The following is a 17,048-nucleotide window of genomic DNA, read 5'->3' on the forward strand; positions in this document are numbered from 1 at the left end:
TTTAGGATGGTTTGAAGATGAACTTATAGCACAAATCATGGATATCAGATTTGCACATAATAACTATAGGATGGGATATGAAATGAACCTTGATAAGACAACATATGTTGCAAATAGGTCCCTCACAAGAGATAATAAAGTGGCTAAAATCACATAAATCCAAGAGACAGAGACTGTGCAATAGTTACTCGCAGATTAAAAGTAACTTTACAAGGAGTACCAACCAACCCACCACCAATAGTAGGGACCTATAATGTGGTTGAGAAAATCAAGAAACCCTCAACCCAGATATCACTCTTTGAACTATTACGTATATCACGAAATCACAAAGCGATCTTGGATAAAGCACTTCAAGATTTAGTAGTTGATAAAGATATAGATGAAAGTGCTTTCCAAACCATGGTGGGGAATTTAGCTAATGGTACCTGTATTTATTTCACAGAACAAGATGTTCCCAATGATAGACTTCTCCATAATGACCTGCTACATCTAGAAGCTTACATACATAAGAATAGGGTCAAGAGAGTACTTGTAGATGAAGGAGATGGTCTTAACACCTATACACTAAATCTGGTCAAGGCATTGGGCTATTATGAGATTTACATTGACCCTTCACAAAGAATAAACATCAAAGAATATGATGATGAAGAGTGCCCTTCAAAAGGTACAATTACACTACTAGTACAGATAGGACCTATCACAATAGAGGTTACTTTTCAAGTGTTGGATAGAGAACTAGGGTACAACATGTTATTGGGCTGCCCATAGATTCATGCCATGCAGGTCATGCCTTCAACATTCCACCAATGTGTTAAATTTACACACAATGGAATTGAAAGAACCATAAAGAGTGATCCAAATCCATTCCAACACTGTAATCACTTAAAGGCAAGTGTAGATAACCAGGTACCTATTAATCAAGCAAAATCCCTCACTACACAAATAGAGTCATTAACAATTCATAAATACAAAAGTATACACCTACAACATCTTCTTTACAGATTAAGGATGTTGGTTGTGGGGAATAGTCCATTTCAAGTGCCTTGAATGGAAAACAATTATCTCTTGCTCCTAGGTCTTTTGGGAAGCCTCATAACATAGTAATGAAACAAGATAAAGGAAAAGAAATAGTAAGATACTCAGATTCATGCTCTTTCATTAGGTGGTGAGACTTACAAGAAGAATCTCTGAATGAAGATGTCAATCACTGGATATACAGAGAAGAAGATGACATGACAATACCTAGGTTACCTTTAGAATAATATGGCAATGGTTTCAGGATTCTACAAAAACATGGGTATGATGGTACCACAAGCTTGGGACTACAGAAGCAAGGAAGATTAGATCCTATTTTACCGAATGCAAACCCAAAGAATCAAGGGTTAGGATATAAACATGTACCAAATATAAAAAAAGCAAGACAACATACACTATATATACTGAACAAACCAAGGCCATCATCAGAGTACATACCTCAAAGTTAGTTATCAACACGAGTATTTACCTCTTCATTTTAGAGAAGCAAGAAAGCACCAACATCTCCTAGTATGGAATCCGATGGTGAAGATATGAGACAATTTCTACAAGAACCTAGCATAGAGTCACCCAACAATACAATATCTGAAACATCCACACAAGCAAATATGGTAACAAACATAGGCTTAGCACCAACAAATGAGCCTAACCCTTGGTTGTTGTCAATACTTTTGCCAAGGGAAACAACTTAAGCTCCACCCAATGAGTCAGATGAAGAAAGACTACAATGACTTATACTAGGTTTAAGAAGGGTATCCACCACACAAAGGAGGTCCACAAATTTACAACAAACTCAGTTACAAGAGAAAGAGGAGATAAGTGATACAACCTCAGAAAGTGAAATGTACATAGAAAGTGTGACAAATTCTCACGACTATAAATTCCTATCTGATCATGATGTAAACCCACAAGAAATAGACACGACAGAGGACCATAAATCACCTATTGATGATGAAAATATATCAGGTCACCCAAATAACTAGGTATGCATGTTATCAAAATATTTTACAATAGAAGGAAGCAATGACTTACCCCTTATACACACATTTGATTGATTGGGGATGAGAAGTAAAACCAACTCTAGATTGGTTTGAGAATGATGAAGGTATTGTAGAATTCATTGGTGTTAGAGAAGGAATTCTACAAGGTGATCATAAGGTAGGATTTGTTGTAGACTTGGATAGAACAACATACTTTGGAGAGGCAAGTACCTCTGTGACAAAAGATACAGATGAAAGTGATCGCAATGGCAAGAGTGAGTTAGACAACCTCCTTATTGAAAAAGAGAATTCAACATTACTTATGGAAGAGATTGAAGAAATCAATATAGTAGAAGGAGAAGTTGTACATAACATTCACTTGGCAAAATCATTAAACCAGGAAGAAAAGGAAAAGTTCATACAATTTTTCAAACAATGTCCAATAAATTTTGCTTGGTCCTATATAGATATGTTAGGCCTAGATCCAGAATTGGTGTTACATCAGTTACCATTGGTACTAGGAATTAAACTGTACACACAAAAGCTAAGAAAGATGCATCCACACATTGCATTACTAGTTAAAATAGAACTCCAAAAGCTTCTGGATGTAGGCTTCATTAGACCTATTCACTATGCAGAGTTGATATCTAATTTGGTACCTATGAATAAGCCCATTGGGGGCATAAGAATCTGTATAGACTTTCAAGATCTAAACAAAGCATGTCCTAAGGATGATTTCCCATTACCTAACATAGACATGATAGATGACTTAACTACTAGGAATGGAATTCTTTCATTAATGGATGGTTTCTCAGGATATAACTAGATCAAGATTGCACTAGAAGATCAACACAAGATGACATTTACCTATCCATGGGGAACATACTACTAGAATATCATGCCATTTGGTCTTAACAATGCAGGAGCAACATATCAAAGGGCTATGAAAAAATTATCTCAAGACATGATCCAAAATATCATGGAAGACTATGTGGATAATCTACTAGATAAATCACAGATAAGAGAGGGTCACCTTGAAGTCCTTGCAAAGATATTTGATCAATTGGATCAATACAATGTCAGATCAAACCCCAAAAAGTGTGTGTTTGGTGTAACAACAGGCAAACTTTTAGGCTTTATCATTTCTAACAGAAGAATTGAGATAGATCCAACAAAGGTCAAAGCAATCATGGATATGCAACCTCCATCAACACTCAAGCAATTAAGAGGGTTACAAGGGAGATTATAGTCTATAAGAAAGTTCATAGCACATTTAGCAGATAAATGTCATCCATTTCAGTATTTACTCAGAAAAGGATTCACCTTCAGATGGACAGAATGGTGCCAAGAAGATTTTCAAGCTTTAAAGGATTATCTTTTGAATAATCTAGTATTAGTTCCACCTACTTAGGGAAAGCCCCTATTACTATATATATCAACAACAAACTCATCTTTGGGAGCCCTGTTGGCACAACATGATGATCAAGGAAAGGAAAGAGCAATCTACTATATAAGTAGAACCCTAATTGGATATGAGCTTAATTACACTCCTATAGAATGAGCATGTCTAACAGTGATCTTCGCATCTCAGAAACATAGACATTATATGCTGAGTCACAAAGTCAAACTCATAGTATGCTTTGATCCACTCAAATATTTGTTAAGCAGAGCAACATTAACTAGAATATTGGCCAAGTGGGCCATGATTTTAAGTGAGTTTGATATAGAGTATGTGGATAGAAAAGAAATCAAAGGGCAGATTATAGTAGATCAGTTAGTAGTGGCCCCCTTGCAAGACAATCACCCATGACTAATAGACTTTCCTAATGAATCGGTGTTTACATTGACAACATCCACCAGGTAGAAATTATACTTTGATGGATCCTATACAAATCATGGAGCTAGAGCTAGGATTCTTTTCATCACCCCTCAAGGTGATTCTATCTCTAAGTCATTCAAAATCAATTTTCCTTGTACAAACATTATAACTGAATATGAAGCTCTCATCATAGGACTTTGTACCGCTATACAATGGAGGATAAAAGAATTATAAGTCTATGGTGACTCACAAAAGATTGTAAATCAAGTGAATCATAACTATAACACAAAAGATGATAAACTGATTCCTTATAAACAAATGGTAGAAGATTACAAAGAACACTTTAGTAACATCACTTTTGAGCAGATTCCAAGGGCATAGAACAAGACAACTAATGCCATGGCTATAGTAGGGTCTCTACTAAATATGCCTAATAATGAAACTCAGTTTGAATTTATTGTCGAACAAATGATGGTACCAAAATATGAGATTCCTTCATTAGAATATGTTGGCATTTTTGATGATTATGTTGTGATTGTCATTGATGGACACACACTTGCTATGAGATCACTTTTTAAATGTATGAATTATGCTCAACCGGTATTTGTTCCAAACCAGTATTATGTTGTAGTCTTAAGACTATTGGTGTTTTGCAAAAAGTGTTTACCGATCTCAAGCGGTATGAAGATCTCAAGCGACATGATGACCTCAAGATGTTCAAGGATCTCAAGCAGAACGTAGAAAAGGAACTAAGAGAAGCAGTTATTATTTTCCTAGTCTTCATTTTTGTCAAACCAGTAATCTATTTAATAGTTAAACCAATATTACTTTGAGTTATCAACCGGTAATTGGTAAAGTTGTATAAACCGATAATACTCTGTGATGAGTTACCAACCGGTATATTTTTGTGATGAGTTACCATCCACCGACACTTTGATGGTGATTTTGTGTCATGTTACCAAATGTGTCTAGATACAATGAACCTAGGAACTTGCAATGTAATCCTATTGGACCGACATGAAATCAGATTCCTTTTAAGGACATCATGTCTAGGGTTTTAGTGTGTGTAGCTGTTAGGGTTTTTGGTGGTTGATGAGTTCTTGTGTGTGTGATCTTAACATAGAAGATCAAGGTCTATGTGCTGTAACAGAGTGTTGATTTACTGAAGACTGAAGTAATGCTGAAATGCATTAGCAATGAGCTACCATTGATCTAATCAAGTAGACTGTGCCATTTGCTAGATCATTCACTTGTTGATTACTCACATCTTTGACAAGTCAAAAACCCTTAACCGAGTAGGCCCAGAAAAGCCTTTGTAAATCCTCTAACAAGGTGATTCACATCTATGGATCTAAAATCCTCTCACAAGGTAGTCTTTAATCGGACTTATCTCCTGGCAGAGATTGAGATTCCTAACAGAATCTATTTTGGTAAAGAACATTGTATGACCTTAACTCGTCTGACCTTAACTGGTCTGGTTACTATTCTGCAGATAGTTACTTGTGAGTTTCATCTCACTGTGGTTTTTCCCATTTGGGTTTCCAAATCAAAATCTCTTGTGTTATGGTGATTGTACTTCTGTGGGTGAATTCCTTACTTGCTATTTGGTTTGCATTTGTATTAACCGGTTTGTTTGTTAAACTGTTATACCAGTTTACTGCTAGACTATTAAAGTGTTTGAGTTCAATATTTTTTGGTATACTAATTCACCCCCCCCCTCTTAGTATTCATCAATTGGTATCAGAGCCAACCTTTCTATAAGTCTAACCACTTGGAAAGAGATATGGGAGAATACACTGTGAGGGAACTTACTCATCGGCTCACTCAGACTGAGCAAGCCTATGATGAACTTGAAGTCAACTATAAGGCCTCTCAGGCAAAAAGAAGAGAGCATGCTGAAAAAATGATGGAGCTAACTGAAAACAGTTCTTCTGATGAAGCGGACATGGAAGCCCTAGTTCAAGAAATTGAAAAATTGAATGAGTCCAATGCCAACCTAAGAAGGTAACTTGAAGGACTAACTATCAGAATGTGTCAAGAGCTTGAGAACCGAAGGAAAGCTGAAGTTCTGGTAAAAGACAAAGATCATGAGATCTCTAAGCTGAAGCAAGAGATTAGTGCACTTACCTCTCATCTTCATGAAAATAAAATGGAAAAGGAAGAAATGCAAGGTGAACTACACATGGCTGTTTCTGAGAATGCAACCTTAAAGGAATCCAATGCTGCTATTACCAAAGAAATTACTGAGTCAAACGAAATACTTGCCAAATTCAATAAGAGCACTGTCAAGCCAGGGTAGAATCTTGAATCAACTAAACTAGTAAAGAATACCAATGGACTTGGTTTCTCTGATTATGAGGAAGGTGAGACCTCTGGAACAAAAGATGGAGCATCAAAGAAACAACCGACACCAAAGGATAAAGGTAAGAAAAAGTTCAAACCTGTTTTCTTTAATTATCTCAAGGAAGGACACACTACTAATGTATGTAGAAGTAAGACTTACAATAATTTCCTTATTTTCTAAATGATAAGCCTAGACCAAATAGATTCAATGGTAATTGTTATGCATGCAACAAGTTTGGGCATAGATCATTTGAATGCAAGTATGTCATGCACAACACTGGAAGGTATCCTCAAAGGAGTCAAAGAGTTTTTTTTGAACCCTTTGAGAATCGGAACCCAAACCGGTTTAATACCTACAATCATTAGTCTGGAAGCAATGGCTATCAAGTGGCAACTAGATGGAGAGCAACCTGTTTGATCTGTCATGGTAGTGGTCACACTGTTGCAACATGCAAAAGGAAGAATAGAAACATGAACAATGGACCTTGGAGAGCACCTAGAATGATTTGCTTATAGGAGTTGAGAAAATACAACACCATAGGAGCCCAAATGATCTCTGCAAGCTGAAAAACCTATTACAAGGAGAAGCAAGGAAGCAAATTCAGAAAAAAACAAATACATAGAGAATATGCTCAAAAAGAGAGAGCCCAACATTCATAAAAATATGTAATGTGATTCTTACAATGAAAAGAAAGAACTCAACCTTTAATATGTTAAGAAACCCTAAAAGGGATAACCTAGGTTTGCACATAATAATTAATTAAAATAATTAATTATATGCACCTAAAGTTAGCTTAAGTGTAAAAGAGATAAAGGGAACTTAAATAATTAAACAAATATTGTTTAATTAATTAAGTAAATACCTGAATACTCTAACACCCCCACTTAAGCTAGACTTAGGGAGAAGCTAAAACCTAGAATAGCTACTGAAAGCAATAAAGATGGGTCCCGACAACAAGGCCTAATCAGGTACCCAAATACAATGAAATCTCTATGAATAGGAGAAATAGAGAAAACCACATGGGAACAAAACTCTACTCCAAAAAGAGATGAAAAATAATACCACTGAAGCATGATGAACCTGCAAACTCTGTCGAAGAATAACTGCTGGTCTAGAGAACCTCCACTGAAATAGAACATGACCAGGTAGAGAAGACTGTAATCTGTATGAGTGCCCTCAAATGACACTACTCAAATCAGAAGGCAAACAAGGCAAACAACTAAAATCAAAGATACAGATGGCATGAAAACACCAAAGCTTGAAGAGCTGATCAATCAAACCACAAAAGCATTAGAACCAACAGGACAAACCTCCCCATAATGCTGAAGAGGGAGAGGGACAAGAACACTGAAAAGAACAACCAAAAAGAACTGCATGACGAAGAACCAGGAATATCAAAGGTGCTGACAAAAGTACATGGTGTCATGGAAGGAACACTCACTTGACACACATCATGAGGTGAATGTCATGGAAGGAACACTCACTAGATAAAGGAAGATGGCAAACAACAGGCAAACATCAACCTCCTCATGGCACTTTATAAGTAGTGCATGTACAACAAGACACACGATGTGCAAGATCCCAAGTAAACAATGCATGATGGCACTTTATCTTAGTGAGTTTGCATAAATACAATGCTACAATGATGATAAGTCTAGAAATAGAAACGAGAACTAAAATAGAGACATCCTACTCAGAGAAGAGATCCCAGGACCTAAAACAACCACGGTATCCACCAGAGTGCTGAAAAGAAAAAACTGAATAAAAGATGTATGGAGAATAATCTGGAAATAAAACTCATATATGTGGAAATTACACAACACATGCTTTCCAAAAATATAAACTTTTCAAAAAACGGAGGTCGGATGCTCATTCTATGGTTCCCGGAGTGCAAAAATAAAACCTCACTTTGACTAGAAAAAAACATAGTCAAATAGAAAAATTGGAAAAAATTACTAACACCATGAGGTCAGGCTCAGAACCAGCTTTCCGACGCCTATTTGTTTTCAAAAAAATGACTCCGTATACCCAAGATAGAGCCAAAAAACCAAACCCCCCCTGAAAGAGGCAAAAAAGAGAGTCTGGTGGCTGGGCGGTGCTCCGGTGGCTAGTGGGTGGCACTTTAGTGGCTAGTGGGTTGCGGCCTGCTGGTGGTTCGGTGGTTGGAAGGAGCTTTGGTGGCAGCGAGTCTGGGTTGGGCGGCGGCGGGCGGAGCCGCTAGGCGACCGGTGGTTGCAGGGAGGAGGCCGCATGTAGCGGAGCCATGGTTGGGCGTGGGCGGTGCAGGAAGTGGGGTCTAGGCCATGTGGTGTAGCTTTGGTGGCAGGGGCTGCAGGGAGGCGGGTCTGTCAAGAAGAAGTGGCCGTCGGGTGCAGGCGGCCGACAGGAGCAGTAGGGCCGTCGGAGGGGGCCAGAGGTAACTGTGGGCGGGGGCCGGGATGAGCTACCGGGGGTCGAAAGGAGATGGAGGCTGCCGAGGCTGGCAGGTGGCTGAATTGACAGGCCCGGTCACCATACGACGGCCGAATTGTCAGCTCGGTATCCTGCGGAAAGCACAATCCCCAAAATTTTCCAAAAAACAAATTTGTTTTAAAAAATCTTGCTTTTAGATTTTTTGGATTAAAAAATCTAAATCCGGCCTACATGCCGTAAAAAGGAAATTTTAAATTTTTTTTTTCTCGATTCACGTGCCAAGGCCATATGCCCTGGATCTGAGAAAAAATACTTCTAGAGGCTTAGGAACCAAAATAGGTCAAATTTTATATGACCATAGGGGTTTTCGAGCCTTCTGAGCATGATGGTGAGGTTTGTTTAGGCCCAAAGTGCTCAGAAAAAAGCCTATACCTAGGTGCATAAAAAACATTTTGAAACCCTAGATCTACTTCCAATGCAAAAATTCTCAAAACAAGAATAGGTAGCTGCAGATTTGAAGCTCTGATACCATATAGGAGTTGAGAAAATACAACACCACAGGAGCCCAAATGATCTCTGCAAGCTGAAAAACTTGTTACAAGGAGAAGCAAGGAAGCAAATGCAAAAAAAATAAATACACAGAGAATATGCTCAAAAAGAGAGCCCAATATTCATAAAAATATGTAATGTGATTCTTACAATGAAAAGAAAGAACTCAACCTTTAATAAGTCAAGAAACCCTAAAAGGGAAAACCTAGGTTTGCACATAATAATTAATTAAAATAATTAATTATATGCACCTAAAGTTAGTTTAAGTGTAAAAGAGATAAAGGGAACTTAAATAATTAAACAAATATTGTTTAATTAATCAAGTAAATACCCGAATACTCTAACATTGCTATCATTGCAACAAACCAGGTCATACAACAAGATTCTGTAGAACAAGAAAGAATATATCGGATGATATATCAGTCACCCTGGAAGGAAAGATTGATGTTGAAACTGTTCAAGCAGATATGAAGAAAACTTGGAAGAAGAAGCCAAAAGAAGTGATTCAAGAAGAACTGGTTTCTGCACCTAGTGAGGAAGTCATTGAACTAGAAAACTAAGCATCAGAAAAGCTTAGGGGGAGCAAACGGTGAAATGCTTCGAACCCCCGGTTTACACCGGTAAAAGACCTTAACTGGTATGTGATACCTGTCAACTGGCAGAAGATCAGAAACGGTGAAATGCTTCGAACCCCCGGTTTACACCGGTAAAAGACCTTAACCAGTATGTGATACCTGTCAACTGGCAGAAGATCGAAAATGGTAAAAGGCAAATTAGGGTTTACACCCTAATAGTGGAGCATTTATTATGGTAGGTGGAGAACTTGTTTAAAAGGATTTTTCAAGTCATTTTTCACTTATCAGTTCTCGAGCGAAGAATTTTTTAAGCACTGGGCGACAAAAAGCGATTTGGATTGCGATTCGAAGAATTTTCAAAACCTTGAAGAAGAATCAGAAGCTAATATCAATCGGTCTTGTGTAGAACTCAAAGTGGTATTTCAGCAACCAAAGGAGTGTGTGGTGAAGTATAATTTGCAAGCCCTAAATTTTGATTTACGAAGGTATATTTCAAATTTCTCTGTTTATCATGGCTTCCGCATCACACTCTAGCTCTAGTGCACCCATTGATTGAGTAGACTTCATTCAATGAAAGATAAAATATAATGCCCTATCTCAAATACCCATTGGTGTTATAGTGGAGGAAGGCATTTCCAATTACATTGACTATAATATTGAAGACTTAGGATCTCTTGTAATCCATTCCCAGTTGAGATTGTTCTGCAAGAAGGACAAGAAGATTAAACCAAAATTTAGTATCCTAGAAAAGAAGAAGCTTCACAATGCAATCTATTTCCTTGAAGAGTTTTCAGATGATCACATCCACATAATTCTGAGTAGAGTGCATGGTGATAAAATGTACTTAGAGTGGACACATGACATCACACCAGAAGTGATTCATGCCGTCACTGGTTTCTGTAACATCGGTGAAGTGCCAACCCTAAGGAAGATCAGCAAGATGGAAATGACCAAGCTCACCGGTTCTGTGAGTGACCATTTGGGGAATCACCATCAATCCCATCAAGGATGATCTAGTCAAATATGCCTGCATGGGAATAGGTTACCGAACATTTTATGCTAGCAGGATCAACTCTGTCTCTGCTACAGAGGTAAATGTTGCCTACAGGATGATCATGGAAGATGCATCATTTGATTTATGCACCTGTATGCAAAGGCAACTTCTAGTGAACCTGAAGTCGATTAAACGGAATAATACCTTGAGATTTAAGTTTGGACAACTATTGGTTGGGTTGTTCTTCTACTTCCAAGGTTGCTTCCCAGGAGTCGAAGATATTCAGTGGTCTATCGACCAATCGGTTACAAAGCAAATCAAGGAAAACCTTCAAGCGGTTGGAACCGGTTATCCAAAAATTCTGAACAAATACTTTGATGAATTCAGACACAAAAGCAGCCAAAGAGTGATAATATCAGGTGACATTGTCAAGAAATGTGAAGATGACATCTGCTTCACCATCAAAGTTGATGAGTGCATAATGGAGGCGGTTGAGCCTAGACAGGAAGAAGTGGAACTGATGGGATATGAGGTAATGTATGACATGCTAGATGGGTATACCTCTACCCTACTCACCTTGCCCCTTGATCCAAAGGCAAAGAGAACCAACACCTATTTGGAAAGGGTTACACCGGTTGAAGAATCGTTAGTAAAGAAGGGAAGGGTAGTGCCTTCAGTATTGGCACCGGTTATCGCCGCAAGTCCCAAAGTGACCAAGCGGTCACCAGCAAAGAAGAAACTGGAAGCTGCTCCTACCAAAGTCTTTGAGAGAAAGCAGAAGACAAAAGACAACACACCAGACTTCAGAGGACACTGTGTCTGAAGAACAGCCTAAGAAGACTAGGCAAATGAGGAAAAAGACAAAGAATGAATCGGCAACATCTGCACCAGTAAATATTGATATTTTCTCCTACAAACCTTTGACACATTGTCAAACAACTATTAAGAATATTAGAAGAAAAGTGCTTGGTGATTTGAAAGAGTACTTTGATGATTTTAATGATGATGAAAAGAAAGAAGTTGAATAGGAAGTCATTAATTATTTATGTATTAATGACCGGTGGCCATCAGAAATTAAATCTAAGACACTTGATTCTTTATATAATTCTTTAGATAACAAATGGCACATTGCCATAGAGAAGGAACAGGAAATAAGAGAGGAAGTATTTGCACAATACTTTCCTGATGTGCCTAAAACAAAACTTTATGAAGTGGTGGAAAGATATAAGGGCCTCTTCTTCATGAGAAGAAGGAGACTCCTGTTGCTAGAAGGAAAAGTCCTGGAAGTGGTAAAAGATACCCACTCCCTTGCTCAATCCACTCTAAAGTTGCACCAAGTGGCAGAAGCCAAAAGGAAAGCTGAGCAAGAATTGGAAATCAAGCAACCAGATGAAGTGTATGACAGTGAAGGAGTACGAGTCACTGATCAAGTGGAACCCATTGATGTTTATGTCTTGAACAGTGAAGATGTTACTCCAAGTACACCAACTGAAGCGTCAGGACAAGAAAAACAGGCAGAGGAAGAGAAGAAGCAACAGGAAGAAGGAAAGAAGAAACAAGTAGATGAAGAGACAAAGATAAAAGAAGAAGAAAAGAGGAAAAAGGAAGAGGATAGGAGGAAAGAAGAGGAAAATAAGAGACAAGAGAAGGAAGCGGAAAAGAAACAAAAGGAAGAAGAAAAGAGACAAGAGGAAGAGAAAAAGAAGAACGAAGCAGAGAAGGAAGAAGAAAAGAAATAGGTAGAGAAGAAGAGAAAGGAAGAGGAGAAGAGGAAGAAAGAAGAGAAGAAGAAGAAGAAGGATGAGGACGAAGTGAAGCGGAAAGAAGAAGAAGAGAAAAGAAAAATAGAGGAAGAGGAGAAAAATAAGGTAGAATAAGACAAGCTAAGAGTGAATGAGAAGGAGGAAGTGGTGTAGAGCACTCAAGTGGAGACTCCAAAGGCAACCAGTAGTCAAGCCAAACTGGCTAACATTACTAGTCCCATTGATCTCCAATCTGCAAATGAATCGGAGCTGCTACAAAGTATTAAGCTTGCTCAAGAATGCCTGGAGGTGATAAGGAGGAAGAAGGAGCAAGACGTGATCTAAGCTACGATGGACACTCTTACTAGTTTGATACCTGGTACCAACCTCCCTAGTACTGATTCCTCTCTGGCTTAGTTGAAACTCTTATGCATAGTTGTGGAGGACCAGATACAAAGCCTGGAAGAGGTTGCTGAAGCGAATGCCAAGAAGGAGCATCAAAAGGCTTTGAACACTGCCTTAGTGAAAAAGTTACATGAGCTCTGGTCCGATCTGCAGAAGGCACAAAAGGACATCAGAGATGTAATGGATGAGGGGAAATTATACTCAGTAAGATATGTCAACCCCATCTATTCTATGATGATGTGCTTTCCTAGAAAGACAAAGTGCAAACTGATTTGCAGACATTCATAAGCACCTTCAAGACACCATATGATTCCTTTACCACTTATGGGAAAACCGTTCACCGGTTTCAACTTCAGGCTGCAAGAATTGATTTGGAGATTAGCAACCAGACCAAGGATTTGTAGGAACTACAACTAGTTCTACTACCAAGACTGCAAATACTTCAGAAGTGCTATCTCAATCTGGATGCCTTGATGGTTACTCAAGAGATGAGTACCTTGGATGCCATGGAGGAACAAGTATCCCAGATGCAAACAGAGAGTGAGGTTTCTACCTCATTGCTTGAGTCATGGTCCTTATCCATGAAGCAATTTATGCAGGACTTTAAATCTATTTTTGACAAGTTTCACTCTTTATTGTCATAAACATTTATTTAGCTAATAGAAATAGGGGTTATTCAGTTGTATTTTGTCATCGTTGGTAAAGGGGGAGAAGTATTCTGGTATACTGGTATTTAAAATTTTGATGCATGCTATGTATACTCTCATGTTTATCTCTGTAAGTAAGTAGTATACATTGTATTTTCTACAAAGGGATAGTGTATATGCTTAGGAGGAGTATTTTTTATTATGGCATATTATTTTTGTAAAACACTTAGATGTCAAAATTTGTCCTAAGTGTTGCCATCAATGCCAAAGGGGGAGATTGTTGGCATTTTTTATGATTATGTTGTGATTGTCATTGATGGACACACACTTGCTATGAGATCACTTTTTAAATGTATGAATTATGCTCAACCAATATTTGTTCCAAACTGGTATTATGTTGTAGTCTTTAGACTATCGGTGTTTTGCAGAAAGTGTTTACCGATCTCAAGCGGCATGAAGATCTCAAGCAGCATGATGACCTCAAGCGGTTCGAGGATCTCAAGAGGAACGTAACAAAGGAACTAAGAGTGACAGTTATCATTTTCCCAGTCTTCATTTTTGTCAAACTGGTAATCTATTTAATAGTTAAACCGGTATTACTCTGATTTATCAACTGGTAATCGGTAAAGTTGTATAAAACGATAATACTCTGTGATGAGTTACCAACCGGTATATTTTTGTGATGAGTTACCATCCATTGACACTTTGACAGTGATTTTGTGTCATGCTACCAAATGTGTCTAGATATAATGAACCTAGGAACTTGCAATGTAATCCTATTGGATCAACATGAAATCAGATTCCTTTTAAGGACATCATGTCTAGGGTTTTAGTGTGTGTAGCTGTTAGGATTTTTGGTGGTTGATGAGTTCTTGTATGTGTGATCTTAACATAGAAGATCAAGGTCTGTGTGCTGTAACAAAGTGTGGATTTACTGAAGACTGAAGTAATGCTGAAATGCATTAGCAATGAGCTACCATGAATCTAATCAAGCAGACTATGGCATTTGCTAGATCATTCACTTGTTGATTACTCACATCTTTGACAAGTCAGAAACCCTTAACCGGGTACGCCCAGAAAAGCCTTTGTAAATCCTCTAACAAGGTGATTCACATCTGTGGATCTAAAATCCTCTCACAAGGTAGTCTTTAATCAGACTTATCTCCTAACAAAGATTGAGATTCCTAACAAGATCTGTTTTGGTAAAGAACATTGTATGACCTTAACCAGTCTGACCTTAACTGGTCTGGTTACTATTCTATAGATAGTTACTTGTGAGTTTCATCTCACTTTGGTTATTCCCATTTGGGTTTCCACATCAAAATCTCTTGTGTTATGGTGATTGTGCTTCTATGGGTGAATGTCTTTCTTGCTGTTTGGTTTGCATTTGTGTTAACTAGTTTGTTTGTTAAACTATTATACTGGTTTACCACTAGACTGTTAAAGTGTTTGAGTTTAGTATTTTTTGGTATACTAATTCAACCCCCCTCTTAGTATTCATCAGAATATGTATGTGTAATTGTGGGTCATGAGTCCCCATGGTATAATGAGATATATGCATACTTACATACTTAGTATATGTCTCTTGATTTGTCTAGAAATCAAAAGAAAAATCTCATTCATCAAGCATCCAGACACACTATTATTGCTGACACATTGTATAGAAAGGGCCTTGATGGAAGACTTCTCTGATGTTTTGATGTAGAAGAAGCAAAACATGCCCTAAAAGAGGTACATGATGGAATTTGTGGGGTACATCAAAGTGGCCTACCACTATCAAAGAAATTATTAAGAACTGGATACTATTGGCTAACTATGGAAAAGTATGCCAATAAATATGTACAAAAATGTATACAATGTTAAATACATGGAGACCTTATTCATGCACCAACACAATATCTACAACCTATCACATCACCTTGACCATTTTCACAATGGGGATTAGATCTTGTTGGTAAAGTTAATCCTTCTTCTTCCAACGAACACAAATTCATCTTAACGACTACTGAGTATTTTACTAAATGGGTAGAGGCAATCCCTCTTACATACACCACTGGTAAGAAAATAGTGAAATTCATGCTTAATTACATTATTTGTTGATATGGGATTCCAGTGTGCATAGTAACCGATAATGGACGTCCATTCAAGAATCAAGAAATGAGAGAATTGTATGAATGCTTTCAAATACAATAGATATCTGCAACACCATATTATCTGCAAAGCAATGGACAAGCAGAGGAAACAAACAAGACAATATTAAAGATCTTAAAAAAAGTTGTCACTGATGCAGGATGGGACTGACATCTCCAGTTAAATCCCGCTCTTTGGGCTAATAGAATGGGGGTACATACAGCTACAGGAGCAACATCATATTCATTGGGCTATGGTACAAAACCAATATTTCCTATTGAAATAGAATTAACATCTTTAAGAGTCTCCTTAAAATATATAATATTAGAGGAAGACTATCGGGTTGCAAGATTACAAGAGCTTGAAATGCTCGATGAAAAGAGACAAACTGCTTTAGATCATTTGCAAGGTTACCAAAATAAACTGAGAAGGAGTTACAATAAATGAGTATGCCCAAGGAATTTTAAAGTGGGAGATCTAGTTCTCAAGGAGAACCAAAGGAACCTACCAGAACATGAAAAGCTAGGGAAGTTTGAACCTAATTGGTTAGGTCCTTTTATCATAACAAGGGTTATAGGAAATGGAGTATACAATTTGGCGACCATGGAGGGAGATCCACTCCCTAGCCCTATGAACAAAATGCACCTTAAACGATATTATATCTAAGGGCTGGGTTAGTTTAGGTTTTACTTTCCGCATTGCATCTCATTTTATTCCAAGCATTGCATCACATATAGTTTCTTTTTCAAATGCACCGCATTCACAAAATTCCTACATTTGCATATAGCAACATCAATAAAACAAGACAACTGTCCAAGTTTTTCATTTGTTTGCATTCAAGAGAAACAAGGGTCATCTCCTTTCTTAGATATTCAAACATGAAGTCTTTGAGGTCCTAAGGTCATTCATTTTCAACATCACCCTGTGTCGACACTTTACTTATGGTTGGGTAGTGATTTCACTATTTGAGACTTGTTAACCCAAAATCTATCAATTGCTATATCTCAAACACATTAACCAAATCTCTAATTCATTCGAGACACCTAGTTGATCATATGACTAGTGAAAAATTTAGAGTTCTACTTTTGCATCGATGTAATTATCACACCCAAGTAGGTTTCATTACTTACAAGTCAAGGCAAGAAAATAAAAAAGAAAAAGTGTTATGCCAAATATTCATCTCAAGGCAAAAGAGCAATGATATATAACTGAAATATCACACATACAAGTGAAACAAAAGGATTGATTATGGGAACATGCGAGTAACTCCATCAGGGCTATGAACACCTGCTGACAATGGAGCAATATTTGAGAAATTACAGTCTATAACCTCGTCGGAGCTCTAAAAGCTTACTAACAATGAGGCTTTATTTGGGATACTTTTGAAGTTATAATAATCCATGTACCTAGTCATAT

General features: G+C 37.7%; 1 protein-coding gene across 1 annotated transcript in view; it reads left to right on the forward strand.

The window, feature by feature from the left end:
- Positions 1–17,048, forward strand: part of LOC131857830 (uncharacterized) — a 150,516-nt gene that overhangs the window by 12,207 nt on the left and 121,261 nt on the right. The window contains exon 2 of the mRNA XM_059210570.1: positions 12,171–12,267. Within this exon, the coding sequence (XP_059066553.1) occupies positions 12,171–12,267 (97 nt within the window). The remainder of the gene's footprint in view (positions 1–12,170; positions 12,268–17,048) is intronic.

This window comes from Cryptomeria japonica, chromosome 8, assembly GCF_030272615.1.
Source record: "Cryptomeria japonica chromosome 8, Sugi_1.0, whole genome shotgun sequence".
NCBI lineage: Eukaryota > Viridiplantae > Streptophyta > Pinopsida > Cupressales > Cupressaceae > Cryptomeria > Cryptomeria japonica.